This window comes from Dendrobates tinctorius, unplaced genomic scaffold (assembly GCF_039654945.1).
Source record: "Dendrobates tinctorius isolate UK_male_01 unplaced genomic scaffold, ASM3965494v1 ptg000044l, whole genome shotgun sequence".
In the NCBI taxonomy this organism is placed as follows: Eukaryota; Metazoa; Chordata; class Amphibia; order Anura; family Dendrobatidae; genus Dendrobates; species Dendrobates tinctorius.
The window spans coordinates 15580942-15608939 of record NW_027361712.1 but is presented as its reverse complement, the minus strand read 5'-3'; the positions used below and the strand labels follow the sequence as shown (position 1 = coordinate 15608939).

Here is a 27998-nt window from a genome sequence, read left to right as displayed (position 1 = left end):
GCTTAGTAAATTGGTTAAACGGAAAATAAGTCACATGAATACCAAATCTGCAATAGCTAAAATTAAATTTAGTCATTTTTTGATATATATTTATTTTGTAAAAAGGAAAAAAAATCAAAAGATATAAATATATTTGTACAGAAGTCCAATAGAGAGTGAGAGACTGTCTGACAGGTCAGATCGAACCCAGGAGACCATGTAAACAAGTCGGGCCATTCATTCCAGTTGACCACCTGACACATTGTATAGGCCTGTGAAAAGCAGACTTTTTGCTGTATGAAAAGACAATCCGCAGCAGCATCAGGATAGCGAATTTCAGGTAGGCATTGGAATTGTTCTTTACAGTTAGACATTAGGAGTCTGAGAGTGGTAGGAATGGAGAAGACTGGCAGCAAAGTGACAGATGTCTATCGTACCTTTGCACAAAAGATTGCTGATCTAGATTACATTTTTGCGCTCCAGATTTTACATCTCTCACTACTTGACACCAAACACCAACCATTGTGCTAAATAATTCTCTATGTGAATCTCTCTCCCATCTCCCCATGTCAGTGATTGGATTACATCCATCTAGCTGTAGTTGCATGATCTCCAGGCCCCTCTTTGCATAGTCCCTTCCAATCTTGGTCCATTTTCTCCATGTGTAGCACTTAAAAGCACATTAAAAAGGTCCCTGGATCAATACCTTAGTCCATTTTAAGGTTGACATATATGTAGCGAATAAATCGAAGGGAGGCTGTGAAACTGACCGTTCCAAGCATAAGAAAGAAGACATATGCAGTAAGGAAAGAGTAGCCAAAGAACTCTACAGTCTGAACGACCCCTGACATATTAGAGCGACGCCAGTAATAGAAAACAGAGTACAGAAAGATAAAAGCTCCAGTGGATCCTGTGCTCATAATGGATCGCCACCACCAGCGATAGTCTTCACCTGATAGCTGGAAGTATGTGAGCGCTACAGAAATGCATGCGCCAACACTTAGTAGGATGGCAAACACAATGAACAGTATCCCATACAGAGTGTACTGCTCTCGTCCCCACACAGTAGCAAAAATGTAGTACAACTCCACAGAGATGGCACTGTGAAGAAAGAAAAAAAATTAGTAAAAAGGCACGGAAAAATGACAAAGTGAGTAGCAGTCTATGCAAAAGACTAAATAGAGGCGAATCCATAATGATAGCTGAGAAAGAGAAAAAAGTCCTCTTACCTGAATGGTAGGAATCCACCAATGGCCATATGTACTGGAGCAGACTTGTACCATGGTTGAGAAGGGATCTCTCTAGCAATGTTCTTAGTCCGACAAGGAGCTTCAAAGTTTACAGCACTATTTTTGCCAAAAATTCCTCCAATTACAGTAAGGGGGAATCCAACCAGAAGCCAGACGGTAAGAAGGAGGAGGATTGTGGTTGCTGGAAGAGCTTGTGTTGACCCGTTGGTCCAATGAACTGAATTGACAACACTCCATGTGAAGAAAAATGGCGCTGTGTATATAAAAATGTCAGTCATTTTGAGAAGTGGAAAGTTACTTAAGTTATGAATAAATCAAATGTCTATAGCCCCTTCATGGCCGGAGCTTTTTCGGTTCTGCATTTTCATTTTTTGCTCCCCTCCTTCCCAGAGCCATAACTTTTTGATTTTTCCATCAATATGGCCATGTGAGGGCTTATTTTTGTGGGACGACTTGTACTTTTGAACAACACCATTGGTTTTACCATGTTGAGTAACAGAAAATGGGAAAAAAATTCCAAGTGCGGTGAAATTGTAAAAAAGTGCAATCCCACACTTGTTTTTTGTTTTTTTGTTTGGCTTTTTTGCTAGGTTCACCAAATGCTAAGACTGACCTGCCATTATGATTCTCCAGGTCATTATGTGTTCATAGACACCAAACATGTCTAGGTTCTTTTTTATCTAAGTGGTGAAAAAAAAATTCAAAATTTGCTAAAAAAAAAAAAAAAAAAAAAAAAATTTGCACCATTTTCCCAAGACCCGTAGTGTCTCCATTTTTCGTGATCTCGAGTTGGGTGAGGGTTAATTTTTTGCGTGCCGAGCTGATGTTTTAAAAGATACCATTTTTGTGCAGATATGATCTTTTGACCACCCGTTATTGCATTTTAATAGAATGTCGCGGCGACCAAGAGACGCAATTCTGGCATTTTGATTTTTTTTCTCACTACGCCGCTTAGCGATCAGGTTTACCCCTTTTTTTATTGATAGATTGGGCGATTCTGAATGCAGCAATACGAAATATGTCTATGTTTGATTTTATTTTTATTGTTTTATTTTGAATGGGGCGAAAGGAGGGCGATTTGAACTTTTATTTTATTCATATTTTTAAAAACTTTGTTTTTTTATGTTTACTTTTGGCATGCTTCAATAGCCTCCATGGGAGGCTAGAAGCTGCCACAACTTGATCGGCTCTGCTACATACAGGCGATGCTCAGATCGCCTCTATGCAGCTGAATTGCAGACTTGCTATGAGCGCCGAATACAGGGTGGCGCTCACAGCAATCTGGCATTAACAACCATAGAGGTCTCAAGGAGACCTCTGGTTGTCATGTCGACACACCGGTGATCCGTGATTACGTGACGCAGGTCACCGGTGTGCGCATTTCCGTCCAGAAGCGCTTATTAAATGCCGCTGTCAGAGTTTGACAGCGGGATTTAACTAGTTAATTGCCATGGGCGGATCACGATTCTGCCCGCGGCTATTGTGGGCACATGTCAGCTGTTCAAAAGAGCTGACATGTCCCAGCTTTGAGGTGGGCTCACCGCCGGAGCCCACCTCAAAGCAGGGGATACTGACATCGGTGTATTAGTACGTCCGATGTCAGTAAGGGGATAGAGTTAAACTTATAAAATAGATAACATGGAAATAAAAACAGAAAGTAATAAAGGAAGCAATATAAAACAAAATACCTGAGAAAAGGCTAGTAGTCAAGACGATGTTCCATACCCAACGATCTCCACCCATCTGTCGATAGAAATGACTAGATACATAGCCAGAGATGCAACAAGTGAGGGCATATAGTAAGATTGCTGCAGAATTGATAGCACCATGTCTGTGCACATTAAACATGCCAAGGAGAACCATTACTATGATACCTACAAGAGAATGGACAATTAATAATCAAGAGAAAAAAATAACAGAGAAAGAACATAAAGATCAGCCTTGAAATTTTAAAATATTACCTGTGCCAAGGGCAAGAAACTGGGACCCTACCCCAAGCACAGCACAAAGGAGACTTCGATAAGGTGGGAAACGAAAAACATCAGTGTGGATGATCTTCCATCCATTGTCTCCCTGTTCCATGTCGTCTGTTCCTTCTTCATCTAAATTGTACCGTGCTAGGTCACTCTTAAGAACACGCATGAGTATAATGACCACAAAACCCAAAAGCAAGAATACTAGCACCATGGAATTGATGATAGAAAGCCAATGGATTTCCAAGCTTTTGGGGAAGAAGCTAGAGTCTCTAAGGCGGTCACCACGCCTCTCATAGGTCACAGTTGTCGGGAACCAGCGTACACTGTAAGTGTGGGTCAAGCTGAGTGGCTCCTTCACATCATCCAAACTAAATGGTTTCACATCTCGGACACTAACATTAGCAAAAATGATACGGTCATCATTGTACTCTATGTTGAAGTCCAGGTGAGCCCACAAACCAATTTTATGAGTATGTGGTAAGAAGCCACTTTCTTCCATGTATCCAACAAAGCCACGGATTGGTATATCATCCAGGACAAACTCAAAGTAATATAACTCCTCAATGGCTTGTCGCAGTTCCTCAACCTAAAATTAAACAAGTTGCAGATAATTAAAAGAAACATACCAATAAACAATTCATCATACTTTTACACAAGAGGATTAGAGCTTATGCAGATGTTCGTGAATCTGATCACAGAAAGCAATGCACGGACTAGCCGTGGGGTCTCCCAACCGGAGAATGGCAGCTTCATATATTTCTATGAAGCGGTCATGGTCGGGTGACCTGAGGCCAGTCCGTGCATTGTGGTTTGTGATCAGACAGATTCATGAACATCTGCATGAGCCCTAACCCATACAGACTTCTAATACATGTTCATTAAAGGGGTTTTCTCATGAGCAAAGTACATTTTAATTTATAGATTTGGGAATAAAATAGGTCCCACAGAGCCTGTATCTTTCAGAGCACGACAGCTGATTTAATTGGCTGTCATCTGCCTCTAACAGACGCGGGTTAAGGCTTCTTTTACACTTGCCGTGTTTTTGCGGCCCCAATAGATTTCTATGGGGCCGCAAAAACGGCCCACAAAAAAATTAGTCGGAGCGCCGTACGGCCGTGAGGACCCGTACTTAGGCTGGTTTCACACTTGCGTTTTGCGCAAAAAAAACCAAAAACATGCTTTTTTTCCTATACTTTACATGGGAGCGCATACACATGCGTTTGTACGCATTTGTATGCGCATGCGTTTTTTTGTAGTGTGCGCTCAGGCGAACAAAATGCATCCTGTTGCATTTTTTGGGCATCCGACTTGTCCCAAAAAAAACGCATGCGCACGCAATGCGCACAAAATTCACCCAAACACCCATTATAGTCTATGGGTGCGCTGACGTGCGCATGGTAATGCACACGTCAGCGCAAAAAAAGCATGCTTTTTAAAAAAAAATAAATAAACATGCGCAAAACCACAAAAAAGCACACAAACGCATGATGCGTTTTTTATGTGCGTTTGCACGGTGTGCAGCGCAAAAAAACGCAAGTGTGAAAGTAGCCTTGCAGCTGTGAAAAAAATATCAAGCTTGCTTACGGACACAGCCCCCACTGAAATCAATGGAGCCGCAAAACAACGGAAGCTTGTTTTTGAAGTACACCGTGAAGACGTATTTGCGGAACACCGTTTTTTCACCCAACTTTTCAAAATCTAATCCCAAACAGAAAAACGGCGATCCGCAAAGAAGGCCTGCAAAAAACACGGGAAGTGCAAAAGATGACTAAATGCCGCATCACAAGTCCCCCCCACTGGCGCCCCAGTAATTTGATCGCGGGGCACCGAAGGGTTGTCATGAAAGCCGGGGGTCTACAGAAGACCACTGTGTATCGCTATGAATCTCCTATGAATGATGGCCCATTGTATCTACCTAAAATTGGTATCAGTAAAAACGCCAGATCCAGACGCAAAAAATAATCCATCACCCAGCCTTCGTTTACTGAAAAATGGAGGCACTAAGGGTTTTGGATTTTTTTTTCACCACTTGGCTTCACCCAATCACTAACCATGAGTGGAGAAAAAGTTTTGGTGTTATCATTCATATTCTCTGAAAAAAGGCCAAGAAAGCAAAAATTCTGTCGGGGTATGTAAACTTTTGAGCGCCACTGTACATAGTTGGTATATTGTTATATTGCTAGGGCAGTTTTTTATCATTTAGTGCACATGGTAAATAAACACCAAAAAACTTGAAATTTTTTCCCCATTTTCTAGTACGCTACGTGGTAAAATAAATTGAGTCATTCAAAAGAACAACTCATCCCACAAAAAACAATCCCTCATATGACTATATTTATGGAAAAAAAAAAAAGTTATGGCTCTGGGAAGAAGGAAGTAAAAAATGAAAGCGTAGAAGCAGAAAATTGCAAGGTCATAAAGAGGGTAAAAAAAAAAAAAAATGTTTCTGTGCTGAGATAATCATATATATGTGTCCCTGCTGTGTACTGTGTAATGGCTGTCTGACCGTACAGGAACATGGTCTGATCATAACACAGCTCCTGGGCTGGGGAGGAAGGAGGAAAAAAAGAAAAAAAAAAAAAAAGATGTACTGACAGAGCAGGGGATCCCAAATAATTCTTTTTTGTGAGGCAAAACACTTCCCTGCCTGTTTTGGAGCAAAGTATTACCAGAAAGAAAGAATCAGTTGAGATCCCATACTGTGATGTCTGACTACTCTTTTCCTTCCTCCCCTGCCCAGGAGCTGTGGTATAATCAGATCATGTTAATGGACATTTCTCACCTATCAATTCACAGAACAGAAATGCGTGACTGCCGAGGTCCCATCGATCATTAGAATGAGGTCTCATGCCCCATTTTGTCTCACAACCTCAGGAAGGAGACTACTACATGGAGTTGTGGTTCTGCATGTGCACTTTCCTCTTCATTCAGTGTTTATGGGGGTAACGGAAACAGCCGAGTACAACAGAGAACTCTGCTAGTCCAGACTTAATGTAACGGTAGGACACATGCAAGACCACCGCACCACTGACACTCAACATACAAAATTATTGTAGTGAGGAGAAAGAGGGGCTTCAGCTAATAGACATACATTGCCTACCCTGCGGATAGTTGATCAATAACCTTTGTGGCGGAAACCTTTTAACCCCTTTCCGCTGCAGCCCATTTCTGTTTTTCCTCCCCTTCTTCCATTAACCATAACTTTATTTTTTCATTCTCATAACTGTATGATTTCATGGTTTTTGTGGGACGAATTGTAATTTTGAAACCATTGATTTTAATCATGTGATGCACTGGAAAAAAATCCTAGTGTCAAAAAAAAAAAAAAAAAAAAAAAAAAAAAAAAAAGTCCACAATTGTTCTTGGATTTTTTTTTAATTTACCATGTTCACTATGTGATAAGAGTGACCTAGCAATATAACCAGATCAGCACAAATTATGCAGATATCAAATATGCACATTTTTTTAAATTGTGAAAAAAATATCTGAAATTTGTAGAACAAACAAAAAAAAAAAAAACAAAAACACAAAAACCCAATTTAGCTTCTGTCGACGTTTTCTGAGATCGGTAACGTTTTTAGTCGATGGAGCTATGTAATGGCTTATTTTTTGCATACTGAGCTGTTTTTATTTATAACATTTTGCAGTAGAACCAATGTTTTGATCACCTCCTATTCCATTTTATTGCAGTGTTGTAGCGGACGGAAAAAAAACAACTTAATCCTGGTGTTTCTTTTTTTTTGTCTCATTATGTCATTTACTGATCAGATTAATTTATTTTAGATTTTGATAGAACACACTGTTACGGACGTAGAAATACCAAATGTGTGTCATTTTTTTCTTTATTTTTTTAATGGGGGAAAAAGCAGCTGATTTGAACCTTTTTTTTTTTAGTTTAAACTTTTGTTCACGGTAATGGACTTGAATCTTTGACCATCCGATCGCTTGTACTATACACATTAATTCTACAGTACTGTTATGTATAGCAGAAATCGCTACTGTCTGGATTTCACAGGAGCAGGTCTTCAGCAGACCCCGGCTGTCATGGAAACACATTGGCGTCCCATGATCACAGCTCAGGCACGCCAAAGGGCAAATAGAATGACATGCTCCCTTGCCTGCATGCATTAAATGCCTGCGGCTATTAGAGGTAGATGATGGCCCAGTAACACAGCCATCATCTGCTGGGAAAGATTGGGGCTCGGCTTGCAAGCCCACATCAATGTCAGGGACCCAGCATATGATGTAACTGTAGATCATATGTTTGGAAGATGTTAAAGTGTTATTCCCAAGAAAAGCAGCTTATCCAATCTATGCAATAGAATAAGGGATAATTCCTGGGGTCCGACTGCTGAGACCTCCAGGAACCTTGAGAACAGGGCTCTGGAGCGGGATGGAGGGACAAACGCTTGACCTCACAACCATTGACTGCCTATTAGACTACCACAATTAACTGCATACTATCCCATAAACAATTAATAGAGCGGAGGTCGTGCACCTCTGCTGTATTCAAGGTGGGGCGCTAAAGCCGCAATCTCTGAATCACTGGGGGACCCAATAGTTAGAACACCAGTGATTAACAAGTTATTCATCAAATGAGACCCATATCAATTTCAAGAATGGGGTCCTGACACTCACCCCCTCCACTGAAAACAGTGCATAAAATAGCCCCATTTTCAAAACCAATGTGGGGTAAATTGGTAGGGTCTGTAATTACTTACTATCTTTTGGCTATGCCATAAATGTACAAGATGGGAATACGCCTTTAAATCACTGCCTGAATATACAAGACTATCTCTATATATAAAAGTGTGTGTGTGTGTGTCACCAACCAATCACGAAGCATCTTATATTTCACGAGAGCTGTTCAAAAGAAGCTGAGCTGTGATTGGTTGCTATGAGCAACAGTTTTCCTTGCAAACAATCACTAAGCATCTCTCATTTCACGAGAGCTGGTTAAAAGTAGCAGAGCTGTGATTGGTCGCTATGACCAACAGTTTTCCCACTTGACAACACCTCAGCAGACACTGACATGGTGGGAGAAATCTAGCATCCCTGGGAATATAAGCTCCCAGCCATTGTCTGCCCCCCCTGAAAGGAGCAGAGAGCACATGACAAATGAATCCCCCCTCCCGTGCCTATATCCCCATCACACATACTCCATCCTGTAGGCTCAGCTTCCCTCTTAAAAGGGATCATGGGTATGGAAGTCAGAGCAAATCCATCCAGCGCTTTGGTTTTGACCCCAGGCCTCTCTTAAAGGGATCCCCGGTATGGAAGTTAGGACCGTTCCACTCAGCTCTGTGGTTCTGACCCCAGGGTCTCTTAAAGGGATCATTGGTATGAAATTTAGGGCAAATCCACTCTGCGCTTTGGTACTGACCCCAGGCCCTTCTTAAAGGGATCTCCAGCATGGAAGTCAGGGCAAATCCATCCAGCGCTTTAATTCTGACCCCAGGCCTCTCTTAAAGGGATCCCCAGAATGGAAGTCAGGGCAATTGCCTTCAAATGCTCTGGTATTGACCCCAGGCTCTCTTAAAGGGATCTCCTGCATGGAAGTTAGGGCAAATCCCTCGGCACTCTGATTCTAACCCCAAGGTTATATTAAAGGGACCATTGGTAAGCAAGTCAGGGCAAATCCACTCAGCGCTCTGGTTCTGACCCCAGGCTCTCTTAACCCCTTCACGACCCATGACGCCTACGTAGGCGTCATGAAAAGTCGTGCCCAAATGACCTATGACGCCTACATAGGCGTCATGCTATAAATAGCCCCCCTGCGGGTCGGGTGACCGGGGTCACTGAAAGGTCACCCGACCCGCACACAAAGGACACTCTACAGTTAATCCCTGGGGGCGTGGCTTAGCCCCCACGTGCCTACAATCGCTCTGATTGGCTGTTAAAAGTGAAACAGCCAATCAGAGCGATTTGTAATATTTCACCAATGAAATTTGGTGAAATATTACAATCCAGCCATGGCCGATGCTGCAATAGCATCGGACATGGCTGGACACCGACCCCCCGACCCCCCCACACACCGACTGGCGGGGCCGATCGGCCCCCGCCACCGATGGACGGCGGCGATCGTTCGCCGCCGTCATCATCTGCTCCCCCTCCCCTGTCTATCGCTCCCTCCCACCTTCCGATCCCCCCAGGACCTCCGATCGTGCTCCCGGTGTCCCGCCGTGGCTCCCGGCGTCCGGATCATGGGCGCCGCCATCTTGCAAAATGGCGGGCGCATGCGCAGTGCGCCTGCCATTGTCCAAGATGGCGGCGCCCATGAATTTGCCAGTTGCCCGTTCATTTTGATCACTGTGATACACTCTCACAGTGATCAAAATGAAAAAAAAAGTAAATACACCCCCCTTTTATCACCCCCATAGCCAGGCGCAAATAATAAATGGAAAAAAAAATATTTTTTTTTCCATTTAGGGTTGGAAACAGGGTTAGGGCTGGAAGGAAACAGGGTTAGGGCTGGAAGGAAACAGGGTTAGGGCTGGAAGGAAACAGGGTTAGGGCTGGAAGGAAACAGGGTTAGGGCTGGAAGGAAACAGGGTTAGGGCTGGAAGGAAACAGGGTTAGGGCTGGAAGGAAACAGGGTTAGGGCTGGAAGGAAACAGGGTTAGGGCTGGAAGGAAACAGGGTTAGGGCTGGAAGGAAAAAGGGTTAGGGCTGGAAGGAAACAGGGTTAGGGCTGGAAGGAAACAGGGTTAGGGCTGGAAGGAAATAGGGTTAGGGCTGGAAGGAAATAGGGTTAGGGCTGGAAGGAAATAGGGTTAGGGCTGGAAGGAAATAGGGTTAGGGCTGGAAGGAAATAGGGTTAGGGCTGGGCTTGTAGTTAGGGTTAGAGTTGGGATTAGGGTTAGGGGTGTGTTGGCGTTAGGGCTGTGGTTAGGGTTATTATTAGGGTGGGATTAGGGTTAGGGGTGTGTTGGGGTTAGGGTTGGAGTTAGAATTGAGGGGTTTCCACTGTTTAGGCACATCACGGGGTCTCCGAGCGCAACATGGCGCCACGATTTATTCCAGCCAATTTTGCGTTCAAAATGTCAAACAGCACTCTCTCCATTCCGAGCCCCGACGTGTGCCCAAACAGTGGTTTACCCCCACATATGGGGTATCAGCGTACTCAGGAAAAATTGCACAACAACTTTGGGGGTCTATTTTCTCCTGTTACCCTTGGGAAAATAAAAAATTGGGGGCTAAAAAAAATGATTTTTGTGAAAAAAAATGATTTTTTTTTTGTTTTCACGGCTCTGAGTTATAAACTTCGGTGAAGCACTTGGGGGTTCAAAGTGCTAATCAAACATCTAGATAAGTTCCTTGGGGGGTCTAGTTTCCAAAATGGGGTCACTTGTGGGGGGTTTCCACTGTTTAGGCACATCAAGGGCTCTGCAAACGTAACATGACGCCTGCAGACCATTCCATCAAGTCGGTATTTCAAAACGTCACTTCCCTTCCGAGCCCCGATGTGTGCCCAAGCAGTGGTCCCCCCCACATATGGGGTACCAGCGTACTCAGGACAAACTGGACAACAACTTTTGGGGTCGAATTTATCCTGTTAACCTTGTGAAAATAAAAAATTGCGGGCTACAAAATCATTTTTTGAGGAAAAAAAAAGATTTTTTATTTTCACGGTTCTGCGTTATAAACTTCTGTGAAGCACTTGGGGGTTCAAAATGCTCACCACATATCTAGATAAGTTCCTTGGGTGGTCTAGTTTCCAAAATGGGGTCATTTGTGGGGGGTTTCCACTGTTTAGGCACATCAGGGGCTCTGCAAACGTAACATGACGCCCGCAGACCATTCCATCAAGTCGGTATTTCAAAACGTCACTACTTCCCTTCCGAGCCGATTTGTGCCCAAACAGTGGTCCCTCCCCACATATTGGGTACCAGCGTACTCAGGACAAACTGGACAACAACTTTTGGGGTCCAATTTCTCCTGTTACTATTGTGAAAATAAAAAATAGAGGGCTAAAAAAATCATTTTTTGAGGAAAAAAAATATTTTTATTTTCACAGCTCTGCATTATACACTTCTGTAAAGCACCTGGGGGTTCAAAGTGCTCACTATGCATCTAGATAACTTCCTTAGAGGGTCTAGTTTCCAAAATGGGGTGATATGTGGGGGAGCTCCAAAGTGTAGGCAGACAGGGCCTCTCCAAACTCGACATGGTGTCCGCTAACGATTGGAGCTAATTTTCCATTTAAAAAGTCAAATGGCGCTCCTTCCCTTCTGAGCCCTGCCGTGCGCCCAAACAGTGGTTCCCTCCCACATATGGGGTGCCACCGTACTCAGGACAAACTGAACAGCAACTTTAGTGGTCCAATTTATCCTGTTACCCTTGTGAAAATAAAAAATAGCGGGCTAAAAAATCATTTTTGAGGAAAAAAAATGATTTTTTATTTTCATGGCTCTGCGTTTATAAACTTCTGTGAAGCACTTGGGGGTTCAAAGTGCTCACTACACATCTAGATAAGCTCCTTGGGGGGTCTAGTTTCCAAAATGGGTTCACTTGTGGGGGGTTTCTACTGTTTAGGCACATCAGGGGCTCTGCAAACGCAACATGATGCCCGCAGAACATCCCATCAGTCTGCATTCCAAAATTGAGCTCCTTCCCTTCTGAGCTCTCCCATGCGCCCAAACAGTGGTTTCCCCTGACATATGGGGTATCGGTGTACTCAGGACAAATTACACAACAACTTTTGTGGTCCAATTTCTCCTGTTAGCCTTGTGAAAATAAAAAATAGCGGGCTAAAAAATCATTTTTGAGGAAAAAAAATTATTTTTTTACTTTCACTTTTCTGCGTCAAACTTCTGTGAAGCACTTGTGGGTTCAAAGTCCTCACCACACATCTAGAAAAGTTCCTTGGGTGGTCTAGTTTTCAAAATGGTGTCACTTGTGGGGGAGCTCCAATGTTTAGGCACACAGGGGCTCTCCAAACACGACATGGTGTCCACTAACGATTGGAGCTAATTTTCCATTCAAAAAGTCAAATGGTGCTCCTTCCCTTCGGGACCCTGCCGTGTGCCCAAACAGTGGTTTATGAGCACATATGAGGTATCTGTGCACTCAGGAGAAATTGCCCAACAAATTTTAGGATCCATTTTATCCCATTGCCCATGAGAAAATGAAAAAACTGAGGCTAAAAGAAAACTTTTGTGAAAAAAAAGTCTTTTTTTTTATGGATCAATTTGTGAAGCACCTGGCGGTTCAAAGTGCTCACTATGCATCTAAATAAGTTCCTTGGAGAGTCTAGTTTCCAAAATGGGGTCACTTGTGGGGGAGCTCCAATGTTTAGGCGCACAGGGACTCTCCAAACGCGACATGGCAACCGCTAAATATTCCAGCATATTTTCCATTCAAAAAGTCAAATGGCGCTCCTTCCCTTCTGAGCCCTGCCGTGCGCCCAAACAGTGGTTTATGACCACATATGAGGTATCGGTGTACTCAGGAGAAATTGCGCAACAAATTTTAGGATCCATTTTATCCTGTTGCCTATGTGAAAATGAAAAAAATTGATGCTAAAAGAAATTTTTTATTGGAAAAATTAAAATGTTCATTTTTTCCTTCCACATTGCTTTAGTTGCTGTGAAGCACCTGAAGGGTTAATAATCTTCTTGAATATAGTTTTGAGTAGCTTGAGGGGTGCAGTTTTTAGAATGGTGTCACTTTGGGGTATTTTCTGCCATATAGACCCCTTAAAGTGACTTCAAATGTGAGGTGGTCCCTAAAAAAAATGGTTTTGTAAATTTTGTTGTAAAAATGAGAAATCGCTGGTCAACTTTTAACCCTTATAACTTCCCAACAAAAAAAAATTTTGTTTCCAAAATTGTGCTGATGTAAAGTAGACATGTGGGAAATGTTATTTATTAACTATTTTGTGTCACATAACTCTCTGGTTTAACGGAATAAAAATTAAAAATGTGAAAATTGCGAAATTTTCAAAATTTTCGCCAAATTTCCGTTTTTTTCACAAATAAATGAAAACATTATTGACCTAAGTTTACCACTAACATGAAGCCAAATATGTCACGAAAAAACAATCTCAGAATCGCTAGGATCCGTTGAAGCGTTCCTGAGTTATTACCTCATAAAGGGACACTGGTCAATATTGCCATAAATGGCCAGGTCATTAAGGTCAAAATAGGCTGGGTCATGAAGGGGTTAAAGGGATCCCCGGTATGGAAGTTAGGGCAAATCCACTCAGCGCTCTGGTTCTGACCCAAGTCCCCTCTTAAAGGGATCCTCGGTACGGAAGTGAGGGAAAATCCACTCTGCGCTTTGGTACTGACACCAGGCCTCTCTTAAAGGGATCTCTGGTATGGAAGTTAGGGTAAATCCCTCAGCGCTCTGATTCTCACCCCAGGCTTCTATTAAAGAGATCATTGGTATTGAAGTCAGGGCAAATCCACTCAGCGCTCTGGTTCTGACACCAGGCCTCTCTTAAAGGGATCCCCCAGTATGGAAGTTAAGACTGTTCCACTCAGTGCTCTGGTTCTGACTCCAGAATGAGGGGATGATGTGGGATATTAGTGGTAGTAGTCCAGTGGCTCTGGCTGATGGGACGATGTGGGATATTAGGGGTAGTAGTCCAGTAGCTCTGGCTGACGGGATGATGTGGGATATTAGTGGTAGTAGTCCGGTGGCTCTGGCTGATGGGATGATGTGGGATATTAGTGGTAGTAGTCCAGTAGCTCTGGCTGACGGGATGATGTGGGATATTATGAGTAGTAGTCCGGTAGTTCTGGCTGACGGGATGATGTGGAATATTAGTGGTAGTTGTCCGGTGGCTCTGGCTGATGGGATGCTACGGGAAATTAGGGGTAGTAGTCCAGTGGCTCTGGCTGACTGGGTGATGTGGGATATTATAGTGAATGAGGCTATATATATATATATATATATATATATATATATATATTAAAATCATTATAATTTGTTATAACTAACCTTAGTTAGTTACTATGCCTGGGAAGCACCGGGCTCTTCAGCTAGTATAGAATAATGGTGACTTTACAAGCAGCAATAATGCACACAGCTCTGCAGCACACCTGTGCAGTTCACGACAATGTCCAGTCAAGAAGGAGCCCATGGTCACATGGCTCTGCGGGTATGTTCACACACTAGTTAACCATGGTATTTAAACAATTCTATTTTTCAATCCTAAGATCAACTTTTTTTTTCTTTTAGCATGGGGCATTTGTGATCGCCAAACTAGTTATACAAGATTGTTATCCTGCTGTGCTGGAGAGCACGTCTGTAATTAATAGAAAAGCACACCGTGGCATATACCAAATCAGGTAATATACAGTGTTGGTAAAAAGAATCTGCCATCAGGTTTTTGATACCCCATCTGAGAGCGGATAATGAAGGGGTAAAGACCCTGATGTGTCATCTAATCAAGTGGGTGCTGCAGTTTTGATTAAAAAATATTTTAATTGGGGACAGATCTACCAGTTTTCCGAATACGGAGCTCTGCATAACTCGTCCACACCACTGTCTGGCAGATTTCTGTGTACACTGTGCATAGGCAAAAAGCTGGCAGTGGTTGGGGATTGAGCTCAAATATGAAAGACTGCATGGCAGCAGGTTCATTAGTCTTCTAGTGATAAATGACTGTTTTATCAGTAGATTATCTAAACTACAGCAAGTAGCCCACCATCAAAAAGACGCATGCGGAGGCATCTGCATTCATCGGCACGGCCTGCGTACCTAATGCTAAAGATAGGCTACGCAGGCCGCATGCAGACAGAGACGGAGCTGACGGGAAGAGGTGTAGACGGGGCGGAGCTTCACGGAGGAAGCCCGCAGCCCTCCGCACCTCGGCCATACCGCTAGTGTGAAACTAGCCTAAGTAACATCACAGGGATCAGCTGCTCCAAGATTAATGGCAACCACCTGGTGACAGATTCCCTTTAAAATCATTTCAATTGTTAGTTTAATTTGTGACAAAATGCAATAATATCTGATCTTCTGTGAATGATGAATATTGCCTATTTTACTATTTAAAGGGAACCAGTCATCAGGTTTGGCCAATGAGTTACGGCCACCACCTTTCAGGCCTGATATACAGCATTCTATAATGCTGTATATCTGCCCCCAACCCAACCTAGAAGAACTGAAAAATACCTTATTATACTCACCTGAATGGCGGTATGGTACGATGGGTGTTGATCTTCTTGGTCCGGCGTCCCCCCATCTTCTTATGATCGCCGTCCTCCTCCTTGGTTCGTGTGGATGACGCGTCCCTGCAACATCCACACAGTCTCCTCAGCATCTGCCCTGCCTCGAACAGAGCAAAGTACTGCAGTGTGCAGACGCCAGAAAAGGTCAGAGAAGCCCAGTGCCTGCGAACTGCAGGACATTACTCTGCCCTCGACAGGGCAGAGAAGTTCGTCTGCGCAGGAGCGCGATGCCGAAGAGACTGTGTGGAGAAGTCATCCACACGAACCAAGATGGATGATGGCATCGTCAGAAGATGGGCGGCGCCCGACTAAGAGCAGCGACACCCATCGGACCAGACCGCCCCGCAGGCGAGTATAATAAAAGTGATTTCTGTTGTCTTACAGGTCGGGTTGGGGGCAGATATAAAACATTATAGAATGCTGCATATCAGCCCTGAAAGGTGGTGGACTTACTTCACATTGGCTAAAACTGGTGACAGGTTCCCTTTAACATAATTCTTGATGTCAAATCATTCTTTAAAAATACGTCATTATTTGGATGCAAATTTTTTTTTTTTTTTTTTTTTATAAAGTTAGAGAAATATTGTCCATGGGAACCTATATGTAACCTCGCTGGTAACTCCTGTATGAATGAAAGCCAGCGGCTCCCAGGAGGTATACAGTTTACTTTCTCCTGGGTGCCACACTAAGTACAGCAGCCAGGCACCTTCTTATAGCTACGGTCATTCATTGTCTTTCTAAAGCTCATTGTCACTACAGGTAAACGAGCCAAGTCTTACTTAGTTTGTCCTTTTGGAAGATACTTACATCATTTAACTCCCAGATTATATATATCTATATCATAATAAAAAGGTAAGAACAAGCACCTACTATGGCGACAACAAGGAAATCAGTGCAGTCTCTCCACTAGAAACAGGTCCAGAATATAATAAGTTGTGCTGTCCTACCTGATTCAAATCCAGCTTGAGCTCACACAGGGGCTCTCTCTCCACGTTGACTCGAAATGTGATCTTGTACATGGACTCCGCCATCCGGTCGCCATCAAGCACCTCTCCCAAGGTCAAGCTCTTGTGACGGATTTGTGTGGGGGCACACACTGGCAGCTGATAGTAGTGATAAGTCTCTTGTGGGTTATGATATGGCCCCACTTTATTTACATACAGCAGTACTGTGTCATCCTTTTTGTACCGCTTGTCCCCAGTTATAGGCGACAGAAGCATACTCCACACAAAAAGAACGGGAAGGGAGTGCAAGACAAACATGTCTAAAATGAAAGAAAATACAATTTGTCAAGGAAAGTATCAATATACATAGACATGGTATTAAAACTGGGAATTTCACAACTTTTGACAGCCACATTCACATATTAATTACAAATGTTAGCTCACTCCTAACAGAGCATTAAAGTACACCTGTCACCTGTTTTGGCCGCTATGAGATGCGGCGGCCGCTGCCTTTAAGGGCTTATCGACAGCATTCTGTAATTCTGTAGATAAGCCCCTGATCCGACCTGAAAGATAAGAAAAATAAGTTTTATTATACTCCCCCGGGGGGCGGTCCGATGCGTGTCGCAGGTCTGGGTCCGGCGCCTCCCATCTTCTTGCGACGCCGTCCTCCTACTTGCTTCATCGCTCCCCGACATCGCGCTCCTGCGCAGGCATAATTATCTGCCCTGTTGAGGGCAGAGCATAGTACTGCAGTGTGCAGGCGCTGGGAAAGGTCAGAGAGGTCCAGCGCCTGCGCACTGCAGTACTTTACTCTGCCCTCAACAGGTCAGAGGAGTACGCCTGCGCAGAAGTGCGATGCCGGGGAGCGATGAAGCAACAGGAGGGCGGCATCGCAAGATGATGGGAGGTGCCAGACCCGGACCTGCGACACCCATTAGACCGGACTGCACCGGACCGCCCCCCCCTTGTGAGTACAATAAAACGTATATTTCTTATCTTGCAGGTTGGATCGGGAGCTTATATAAAGCATTATAGAATGTTATAGATAAGATGCGGCCACCGTCTTTCAGGGCTTATCAGCCAAAACAGGTGACAGATTCCCTTTAAAGGCTATGCAGATGTCCGTGTGATCACAGCCCGCAGTGCAAACACTAGCTGAGGGTCTCCTGACTAGAGCATGGCAGATATATATATATCTATTTTCCAATGAAACAGTCTCTCTTGAGTCTGGAGATGCATGGTCAGTCCGTGCATTGTGGCCCGTGATCAGACCGAAATCCACAAGTCTGCATGTGCCCTAAAAAACTTATTCAAAATCCCTAAAGAAACCATGCTTAGGTTACATTCACACATCCAGTAATCAACAATAAGAACGGATCCAGTAGCAATCCCCTTAAAAGTTGTGCAAACAAATTTTTTTGTCCAGCTTTAAAACAAAAAAAAACTGGATTTTTGTCATCAGTGAATTGTACTCAAATGGCTTTCAAAGAAACCTGGCGTCCGTGGACCCACTTTAGAACTGTTTACATACACAAGCAGGACTAAAGTAGCATAACTAAATTACAACAATAAGGCTCTGAAACTATTCGTGCCCCCCCCCCCAAAAAAAAAAATCTCCTCCTCCTATCTATACTCTCTTAACCCTTCTCTCCTTTCCATGAATTTCTAGTCAGATTGATGACTTTATACTCTTACAAGAGACTGCCGCACATTAGCGTTATTGACTTTTGGGGTTTGTCAAACTACTGTCTATTATTCCATCCTGTAGTACAACCCTCTACTGTTGTATTCTGGTTAATGCCTGGTTAGATATTTGCTGCATACAATGTAAAGATATAGCTGCTGCATTCTATTTTCTTGTTTTTGTATCTATTATACTTTCAATAAAAAGACCATAGAAAAAAAACTGGATCCGTTTTTTTTAACTCTAAAGTCTATGATGGCTATTAAATGGATCCGTTTTTTCAGTTTTTCTGTCATTTGAAAATGATCCACTAAGCAAAAAAAAAAAAAAAAAATGATCCTTTTCCAATCAAAGAAAAACTGATGGCTATTTAATGGATCCATTACTGATGATTCCTGAACATGTGAACACAGCCTTACCTGGTAAATCGCCTGCTACTCTTGACCTCACTTTCTGTTCCTTATTTACTTACTATTTGTCTCCCCACAACCAATCACTGGCCTCAGCTGTGTGCAACACAACACTACTGGGGCCTACGATTGGCTGCAGCAATCAACACAGATAAATGGGAATGCCAACGATGGAGCCAGTCTCCTAGGCAACGAGCTGTAAACACTACAATAAAAAAATGACTCCGAACGCAGAGGAATTTTAACACAAGGCAAACTGTAAAATTGCTTCTTTTTACAAGCATTCTAAAACTTTACCCACCTAAAAACATGGTATTAACCATTTAAATGGTGCCGGTTGGTTCAAATGCACCTACAGACCAAAAACGCCATTCAGTGGTGGGAGCGTATATGAGTAGATGCAGGGACGCAACTAAGGGGGGAGCTAGGTTGGGCATGTGCCCCAAGTGTAGTTAGCAGGGGGCGCTGCTGGGCCACCTCAGACATGATTACCATCTCACTACAAGCAGCAGCGATAGACATTTAGATCTTGGGCCTAGGCCCCGAATCTTAAGGCCCCGTCTCACTAAGCAGGGCTGTGGAGTCGGTAAGCCAAACCTGCGACTCCGACTCCTCAATTTCCCTTACACCGACTCCGACTCCAACTCCGACTCCACGACTCCGACTCCCACACATATTGCTTATATTTAAGTGAAAAATTTATTGTAGTACAATGTGAACCTCAGACATTTAATCATTTTTATGATCCAATAATCAAGATATTTAGATAGAACAGAATATATATTGGTGTACTACCCGGTTTTCATTCTTTTTGGTACAGATACGATATGGATAGACAGATATGGATAAATGGATATATAGATAGAGCAGATTTCTAATCTGCTTTTGCTATTGAAAACATTATCTATGAGCTCAAAAACCTTTCAGGTGATGCAGTTTTTTAAAAAGATGATCAGCTTTTGCAGCTGAAAAACGTATCCTCAAAAAACAGGAAAAACGCTGTGTGTGAATGTAGCCTTAGATCATGAATAGAACAGTCATTTATAGGACATTTCATAACTTTCCCAAACTCCTATGAATAAATATTCAGCACATCCTGCATTGAATTACTGTACCCAATTTATTATATATTTTAGGAGTCGGAGTCGCTCCATTTTATACCAAAATGAGCACCGACTCCGACTCCACGACTCCGACTCCACAGCCCTGTCACTAAGCGATCTTGGTAGTGAGATCGCTGCTGAGTCACAACTTTTGTGACGTAACAGCGATCTCACCAGCGAGATCGCTGTGTGTGACAGTGATCAACGAGCGGCCCCCCTGCCGGTATCGCTGATCGCTGGAAGAAATCTCTGGACATTTCTTTGGTCGCTGGTCTCCCGCTGGCCAGCACGCATCGCTGCGTGTGACAGGCGGGAGACCAGCGATCAGCTGTAAAAAATAATAAAAAATATAGTTATTCTCACCTTCCGACGTCCCGTTCAGCCATCCCGCCTCTCTCCACGCTCCGGTCCCAGTGATCCTTTGCACGAATGACCGTGAGACTTTGTTATCCCTCGAGACCGTGACATCTCGCGGTCATTCGTGCAAAGGATCACTGGGACCGGAGCGTGGAGAGAGGCAGGATCGCTGCGCGGGATGTCGGAAGGTGAGAATAACAATATTTTTTATTTTGATTCTATTTTTTACAGGGATGGCCAGCGATGCCGGGCGCTCGGCATCGCTGTGCTGATCGCTGGTGAAGCCGTCTGTGTGACAGCTCACCAGCGATCACATAGCGACTTACTAGCGATCCTGACACCTTGATATCGGTGTCGGGATCGCTGGTAAGTCGCTTAGTGTGACGGAGCCTTTAGAAGTATTTTCCTGAATTGCCAGTGCAGCACTGGAGTCCTGGGTTCGAATCCCACCAAGGACAACATCTGCAAGGAGTTTGTATGTTCTCCCCGTGTTTGTGTGGGTTTCCTCCGGGCACTCCGGTGTCCTCCCACATTCCAAAGACATACTGATAGGGAATTTAGATTGTGAGCCCCATCGGGGACAGTGATGATAATGTAAAGCTCTGCGGAATATGCTAGCGCTATATAAAAATAAAGATTGATCAAGAAGTACAAGCACACTGGCATCATGGGTGTGCCAGACATAGCCCTGCGAGGGGTGTACTCTCATGGCTCCTCAATTCTCCACTCAAGTGTCTGTAGGAGTTTTTCAAACAGGGGCAGCCAGAAAGCACGGTGGTAAGCAGCAGTGAGGTGTGGGGGCTAATGGAGTGATGGAGGGGGTTATTTCTCCCTGGACTGCCCAGCATTCTGCCCCAAAGGACAGCAACAGTGCAGGAGAGGAGAAACCTCTGACCACCGTGCGTACAGAGGGTATGTGGGTATTTACTAAAATGCACACAAAGTGTGTGTACATAGAGCATGTGGCTACACATACAGTGTTTATACTGCATCTGTGGATTTGTGTGTTGTGTTTTTTGTGTAGGCGCATTATCCCTGTACAGCGGTATTGTTCCTTCACAGTACGGTGTCACTTGTTGCCAGGCACCATTTCAATTCTCCCTAAGGCAGCAGAATAGTAAGACTCCTGCCCTCTACACGACTGTCACTTACTATGGCAACATGTTGTAAGATGTGCCCAACTTGGTCTGCCCCACAGATATTTTTGGACCCTAGCAGCACCCCTGAGTGGCATTCTGAGATGTTGGCCCCACAGGAGGTGAATTCGCTGGTTCTCCGAATTGGTTGCTGAACTGACAGCCAGCTTGGAATATGAGCACAACGTTGGTCGCCTTCCGTCCATTGTAGTTGCATCTTTCAGAGACCGGATAATGTAGTGGGGAGAGTATAGATAGGGGACAGTGTGAAGGCACAGTATGTAGGAAAGTATGCAGAAACAGGGGAAAAGTGTGAAGCGAGGGCACAGGAGAGAGACTGGGCAGTGCGTGTGTGTATCTTTTTCTGTTTGACATGGACTATATATTCGTGAAAATGTGTGGGGGGTGTAGATATATTACATACATTTGCACAAGGAAAGACTAGAAGCAATGGGATGAAACTGAATGGGAGGAGACACAGATTAGATATTAGAAAAAACTTTTTGACAGTTAGAATGATCAATGAGTGGAACAGGCTGCCACGAGAAGTGGTGAGTTCTCCTTCAATGGAAGTCTTCAAACAGAGGCTGGACAGACATCTGACTGGGATGATTTAGCGAATCCTGCTTTGAGCAGGGGGTTGGACCAGATGGCCCAGGAGGTCCCTTCCAACTCTACGATTCTATGATTCTATGATTCTATAATGAATCAATATTGGCTTGCAGCATGTACAGCCCCTTAGAGGGAATCTGTGAGCACATTTTTACTATTTAATAGCAGCGTAATTTAGTGCACATGAGCAAGATTCCAACGATGTTACTGATTATGCTGTGTGCTGTAGTTTCAATACAATCAGTATTTTATCAGCAGTAGATGAACACTACAGGACTCCCACTTATATGCCAAGCAGTCAGACCAATCTGTGTGGCCCCTGTCAGCGCATCATTAATCTGGCCCATCGGCACTCGTCACGTGATCGAGGGGCGCTCACGGATTGTCATGACAGCTGGTGATCATGATTTAAGCTATACAAAGCCTCTGAAGCACTGCTATGTATAGCACAGGCGAATATATATATATATATATATATATATATATATATATATATATATATATATATATATATATATATATATATATACACACACACACATACACACAGACACCGTATATAAAAAATATACATTTGGTATCTCTGCATTCAGAAGTGTCCGATTTAACACAATATAAAAACAAACAATTAGTCCAACTGGTGAACAGCGTAATAAGAACAAAATATCAAAATGCCAGAATTAAGTTCAAAACCCTAACTATGACATACAAAGCCATCCACAACCTGTGTCCTCCATACATCTGTGACCTCGTCTCCCGGTACTTACTTGCTCGCAACCTCCGATCCTCACAAGATCTCCTGCTCTACTCCCCTCTTATCTCCTCTTCCCACAATCGCATACAAGATTTCTCCCGCGCATCCCCCCTACTCTGGAACTCTTTACCACAACACATCAGACTCTCGCCTACCATGGAAACCTTCAAAAAGAACCTGAAGACCTACCTCTTCCGACAAGCCTATAACCCACAGTGATCCTCAGTCTACTGAACCGCCACACGACCAGCTCTACCCTCACCTACTGTATCCTCACCCATCCCCTGCAGACTGTGAGCCCTCGCAGGCAGGGTCCTCTCTCCTTTTGTACTTGTGTGTGCCTTCTATTGCTCATGTTTATTGTACTTGTCTTTGTATGCCCCTTTTTCACATGTAAAGCGCCATGGACTAAATGGAGCTATAACAAAAAATATATATATATATATATATATATATATATATATTAATTATATTTATAAGTGATATCTAACCCAAAATGGTATCAATAAAACGTCAGCTCAAGCCACAAAAAAATAATCCATTAATCAGCCCCAGATCAGGGTCTCGAAAAATGGCAACATAGACAAATTTTTTTTTTTTTTTTGTTTTTTTTTTTTTTTTTTTTTACACATTTCACAATTTCTTTTTCAGCACTTAAAGAAAAAAAAAAAAAAAAAAAAGCCTTTATAAGGCTATATTGACAGAAATATAAAACGTTATAGCTCTTGGAAGAAGAGGAGGAAAAAACGAAAGCACAAAAACTGAAAATCACAAGGTCATGAAGGGTTAAAGTGGTCACCTGAAGTAGAATACACTGCCAAGAAATAAGATAGGAGTGGAGCGGTCAGCTCTCATTTCTTTTCGTAAATATATGCATTCCTCAAGAAATAACTTTCCTTATACCTGTGATGTGCTGATGCTCCTAGAATGTGAGGAATACATTGATCACTGGCAGTCTCTAGTTGGGAGTATGCTCCTACTTTCCCATCATTGCTGGCAGTATCAGACTGTGTTGGGGCACACCCTTTTAGCAAGGGAAATGGTAACAATCGTCAATGTATTTATACTTATCCAAGAACAACAGGAACAGAACAACAATTTGAGAACAAATGCTCCGTCGTTATTTCGTGGCCAATGTGGGTATTTGCAAACTATACCTGTTAGGAAAGCTGACAATTCTCTTTAGAGAGGTTGTCTAGGTCATTGGTCCTGCGGCTGTAACACGTGATGCATTCTATTGTTGTGAGAACTACATTTCCCATGACCGCCCGTCAGAATGTCAGAGTGACCTTTTCACGCAGGACAAGTGAGGTTGACTTACGCAGCGAGAATTACCGTGCATGCTCCAGCTCAGTGCACAGGTAGAAGAAGCCAGCGAGCTGGGACGATGTGCGCATGCTCAACAGCTTAGACCGGGACAAGAGGAAACAATGCTGGTGGACAGCACAGCTACAGGGCTGAGAACTAGTGATGAGCGAACGTGCTCGGATAAGTGATATCTGAGCATGCGCGTGTACTACCTGAGTGACTTCGGCGTGCTGGAATATATGTTAGAGTCCCTGCGCCTGCTCGACAGCCACAACACATGCAGGGACTGCCTAATGAACAGGCAATATGTTGTGGCTATTGAACAGCCGAAAGACATGGAGCCGTGGGGACCCGAACATATTTTTCGAGCACGTCGAAGACACCCGGTTAGCACACGAGCATGCTCAGATAACACCTTACCAGAGCACATTCACTCATCACTATCGAGAACTAGTCACTGCTTCACTTTGGAGACTCAAGCTTTCTAATATTGGGGGAAATAGGCCATAAATATTAAGTTACTTATGAAAACCCAATCTGGTAATACAGGCTCTGAAATCTTAACTGATCGAAAATAAACTAGACATTTTATAAGGATTTCTCTGTGTTGCAGGAATTTTGCTTTTCCATATACAAGTTTGGTTCATTTGAGTCCTGGATATTAGCTCAGGAGTTCCTGGATACACAAAGTTGGTACAAGCACTTTAAAGGAGACATTATCTATATTCCATGGAGAACAAGCTTCAAGTGCTACCTCTTCTCTCCTACTGCAGAAATAACCAGATCAGAAGAACCACTTACTAAATGTGATAACGACCCATGAACAAAAATGTATCGAAGCAAACTAATATAAAGAGTACATAGCAAGGAACACAGAAGGCAGCATGGCAGATCCCGGCTCTCCTAATGTCATCTATATAGCGGGTATAGCCAGGGTATTGGGTAACACAGAAGGCAGAATGACAGATCCCGACTGTCCTAACGTCATCTATATAGAGGTCATATACCCGGGTATTGGGCAACACAGAAGGCAGCATGGCAGATCCCGGCTCTCCTAACTTCATCCATATAGAGGGCATATGCCCAGGGTATTGGGGTAACACAGGAGGCAGCATGGCAGATCCCGGCTCTCCTAACGTCATCTATATAGAGGGCATATACCCAGGGTATTGGGTAACATAGAAGGCAGCATGGCAGATCCCAGCTCCCCTAGCGTCATCTATATAGCGGGTATAGCCAGGGTATTGGGCAACACAGAAGGCAGCATGGCAGATCCCGGGTCCCCTAGCGTCATCTATATAGAGGGCATACCCAGGGTATTGGGTAACACAGAAGGCAGCATGGCAGATCCCGGCTCTCCTAATGTCATCTATATAGCGGGTATAGCCAGGGTATTGGGTAACACAGAAGGCAGAATGACAGATCCCGACTGTCCTAACGTCATCTATATAGAGGGCATATACCCAGGTTATTGGGCAACACAGAAGGCAGCATGGCAGATCCCGGCTCCCCTAGCGTCATCTATATAGAGGGCATACCCAGGGTATTGGGGTAACACAGAAGGTAGCATGGCAGATCCCGGCTCTCCTAACGTCATCCATATAGAGGGCATATACCCAGGTTATTGGGCAACACAGAAGGCAGCATGGCAAATCCCAGCTCCCCTAGCGTCATCTATATAGAGGGCATACCCAGGGTATTGGGTAACACAGAAGGCAGCATGGCAGATCCCGGCTCTCCTAATGTCATCTATATAGCGGGTATAGCCAGGGTATTGGGTAACACAGAAGGCAGAATGACAGATCCCGACTGTCCTAACGTCATCTATATAGAGGGCATATACCCAGGGTATTGGGCAACACAGAAGGCAGCATGGCAGATCCCGGCTCCCCTAGCGTCATCTATATAGAGGGCATACCCAGGGTATTGGGTAACACAGAAGGCAGCATGGCAGATCCCGGCTCTCCTAATGTCATCTATATAGCGGGTATAGCCAGGGTATTGGGTAACACAGAAGGCAGAATGACAGATCCCGACTGTCCTAACGTCATGCATATAGAGGGCATATACCCAGGGTATTGGGCAACACAGAAGGCAGCATGGCAGATCCCGGCTCCCCTAGCGTCATCCATATAGAGGGCATATACCCAGGGTATTGGGGTAACACAGAAGGCAGCATGGCAGATCCCGGCTCCCCTAGCGTCATCCATATAGAGGGCATATACCCAGGGTATTGGGTAACACAGAAGGCAGCATGGCAGATCCCAGCTCTCCAAACGTCATCCATATAGAGGGCAAATACCCAGGGTATTGGGGTACAGAAGGCAGCATGACAGATCCCGGCTCCCCTAGCGTCATCCATATAGAGGGCATATACCCAGGGTATTGGGTAACACAGAAGGCAGCATGGCAGATCCCGGCTCTCCTAGCGTCATCCATATAGAGGGCATATACCCAGGGTATTGGGGTAACACACAAGGCAGCATGGCAGATCCCAGCTCCCCTAGCGTCATCCATATAGAGGGCAAATACCCAGGGTATTGGGGTAACACACAAGGCAGCATGGCAGATCCCGGCTCCCCTAGCGTCATCCATATAGAGGGCATATACCCAGGGTATTGGGTAACACAGAAGGCAGCATGGCAGATCCTGGCTCCCCTAACGTCATCCATATAGAGGGCATATACCCAGGGTATTGGGGTAACACAGAAGGCAGCATGGCAGATCCCGGCTCTCCTAACGTCATCTATATAGAGGGCATATACCCAGGGTATTGGGGTAACACAGAAGGCAGCATGGCAGATCCCGGCTCCCCTAGCGTCATCCATATAGAGGGCATATACCCAGGGTATTGGGGTAACACACAAGGGAGCATGGCAGATCCCGGCTCCCCTAGCGTCATCCATATAGAGGGCAAATACCCAGGGTATTGGGGTAACACAGAAGGTGGCATGGCAGATCCCGGCTCTCCTAACGTCATCCATATAGAGGGCATATACCCAGGGTATTGGGTAACACAGAAGGCAGCATGGCAGATCCCGGCTCTCCTAACGTCATCTATATAGAGGGCATATACCCAGGGTATTGGGGTAACACACAAGGCAGCATGGCAGATCCCGGCTCTCCTAACGTCATCCATATAGAGGGCATATACCCAGGGTATTGGGGTAACACAGAAGGCGGCATGGCAGATCCCGGCTCTCCTAGTGTCATCTATATAGAGGACATATACCCAGGGTATTGGGGTAACACAGAAGGCAGCATGGCAGATCCTGGCTCTCCTAACGTCATCTATATAGAGGGCATATACCCAGGGTATTGGGGTAACACAGAAGGCAGCATGGCAGATCCCGGCTCTCCTAACGTCATCTATATAGAGGGCATATACCCAGGGTATTGGGGTAACACAGAAGGCGGCATGGCAGATCCCGGCTCTCCTAACGTCATCCATATAGAGGGCATATACCCAGGGTATTGGGGTAACACAGAAGGCAGCATGGCAGATCCCGGCTCTCCTAACGTCATCTATATAGAGGGCATACCCAGGGTATTGGGTAACACAGAAGGCAGCATGGCAGATCCCGGCTCTCCTAACGTCATCTATATAGAGGGCATACACCCAGGGTATTGGGGTAACACAGAAGGCGGCATGGCAGATCCCGGCTCTCCTAACGTCATCTATATAGAGGGCACCCCTGCCTTGCCTGCCCTGGAGCTCCTGTACAACACCTGCACCCCCAGGTCACTCACTGACTCCTCTACACCGGTAATCACTAGTGGCAGTGAGTGGGCTCGCCCCCTGGCCACGCTGCTGCTCCCGGGTGAGTGGCGCCCTGCCGGCGGTAATGCAGGGGATCCTGGCTGCTGCCCACTCCTTACCTGCACTCGGTCTCCAGGATTCTCTGACAGATCCCGGGGCCTCCACTTTCGTGACGTCACGAATCAGTCCACAGCCTGCCTGATGTATGGCGCTAACAACCTGGCATCTCTCCGAGGGTCTCTCTCTGTACCGTTAGAGATAGCCAACTATCGGCTGTGTATAAACCACCCCGCACCCCTTACTCCCTCCTGTACACAGTGTCCTAGCACAGGGGTCCTTCAGGCATTGCGTAAGACACCCCGAACACGTCAGCAGCGGTGTCCTGGAGGCGGGCGTCACTGACTCCTCACCTCTGAGGTGTTGTGACGGGAATGTCTGCACGTAGGAATATTGGGGAATGTCGTTCTTATATGGCCCGATACCAGCCGCTTCTCCTCTCGGCGTATATGGCAGTTTGCGCCGTATCAAGGAAGATACGGA

At 44.6% G+C, this 27998-nt stretch overlaps 1 protein-coding gene across 3 annotated transcripts; it reads right to left on the bottom strand.

Moving 5' to 3' along the window:
* Window positions 1–48: 48 nt before the first annotated feature.
* TM9SF1 (transmembrane 9 superfamily member 1) lies at window positions 49–27996 on the bottom strand. 3 transcript variants are annotated; one of them, XM_073575359.1, is made up of 6 exons: window positions 27869–27996; window positions 16335–16651; window positions 3191–3791; window positions 2918–3103; window positions 1209–1482; window positions 49–1080 (listed from the first exon to the last, which is right to left on the bottom strand). In XM_073575359.1, exons 2-6 carry the CDS (start codon window positions 16647–16649, stop codon window positions 687–689), a joined length of 1770 nt encoding a protein of 589 aa, XP_073431460.1. In that variant the 5' UTR covers window positions 16650–16651; window positions 27869–27996; the 3' UTR covers window positions 49–686. The 3 variants fall into 3 exon arrangements, with proteins under 3 accessions (XP_073431460.1, XP_073431459.1, XP_073431458.1); XM_073575358.1 differs by lacking the exon at window positions 27869–27996 and adding an exon at window positions 27578–27862; XM_073575357.1 differs by lacking the exon at window positions 27869–27996 and adding an exon at window positions 18730–18754.
* Window positions 27997–27998: the final 2 nt, after the last annotated feature.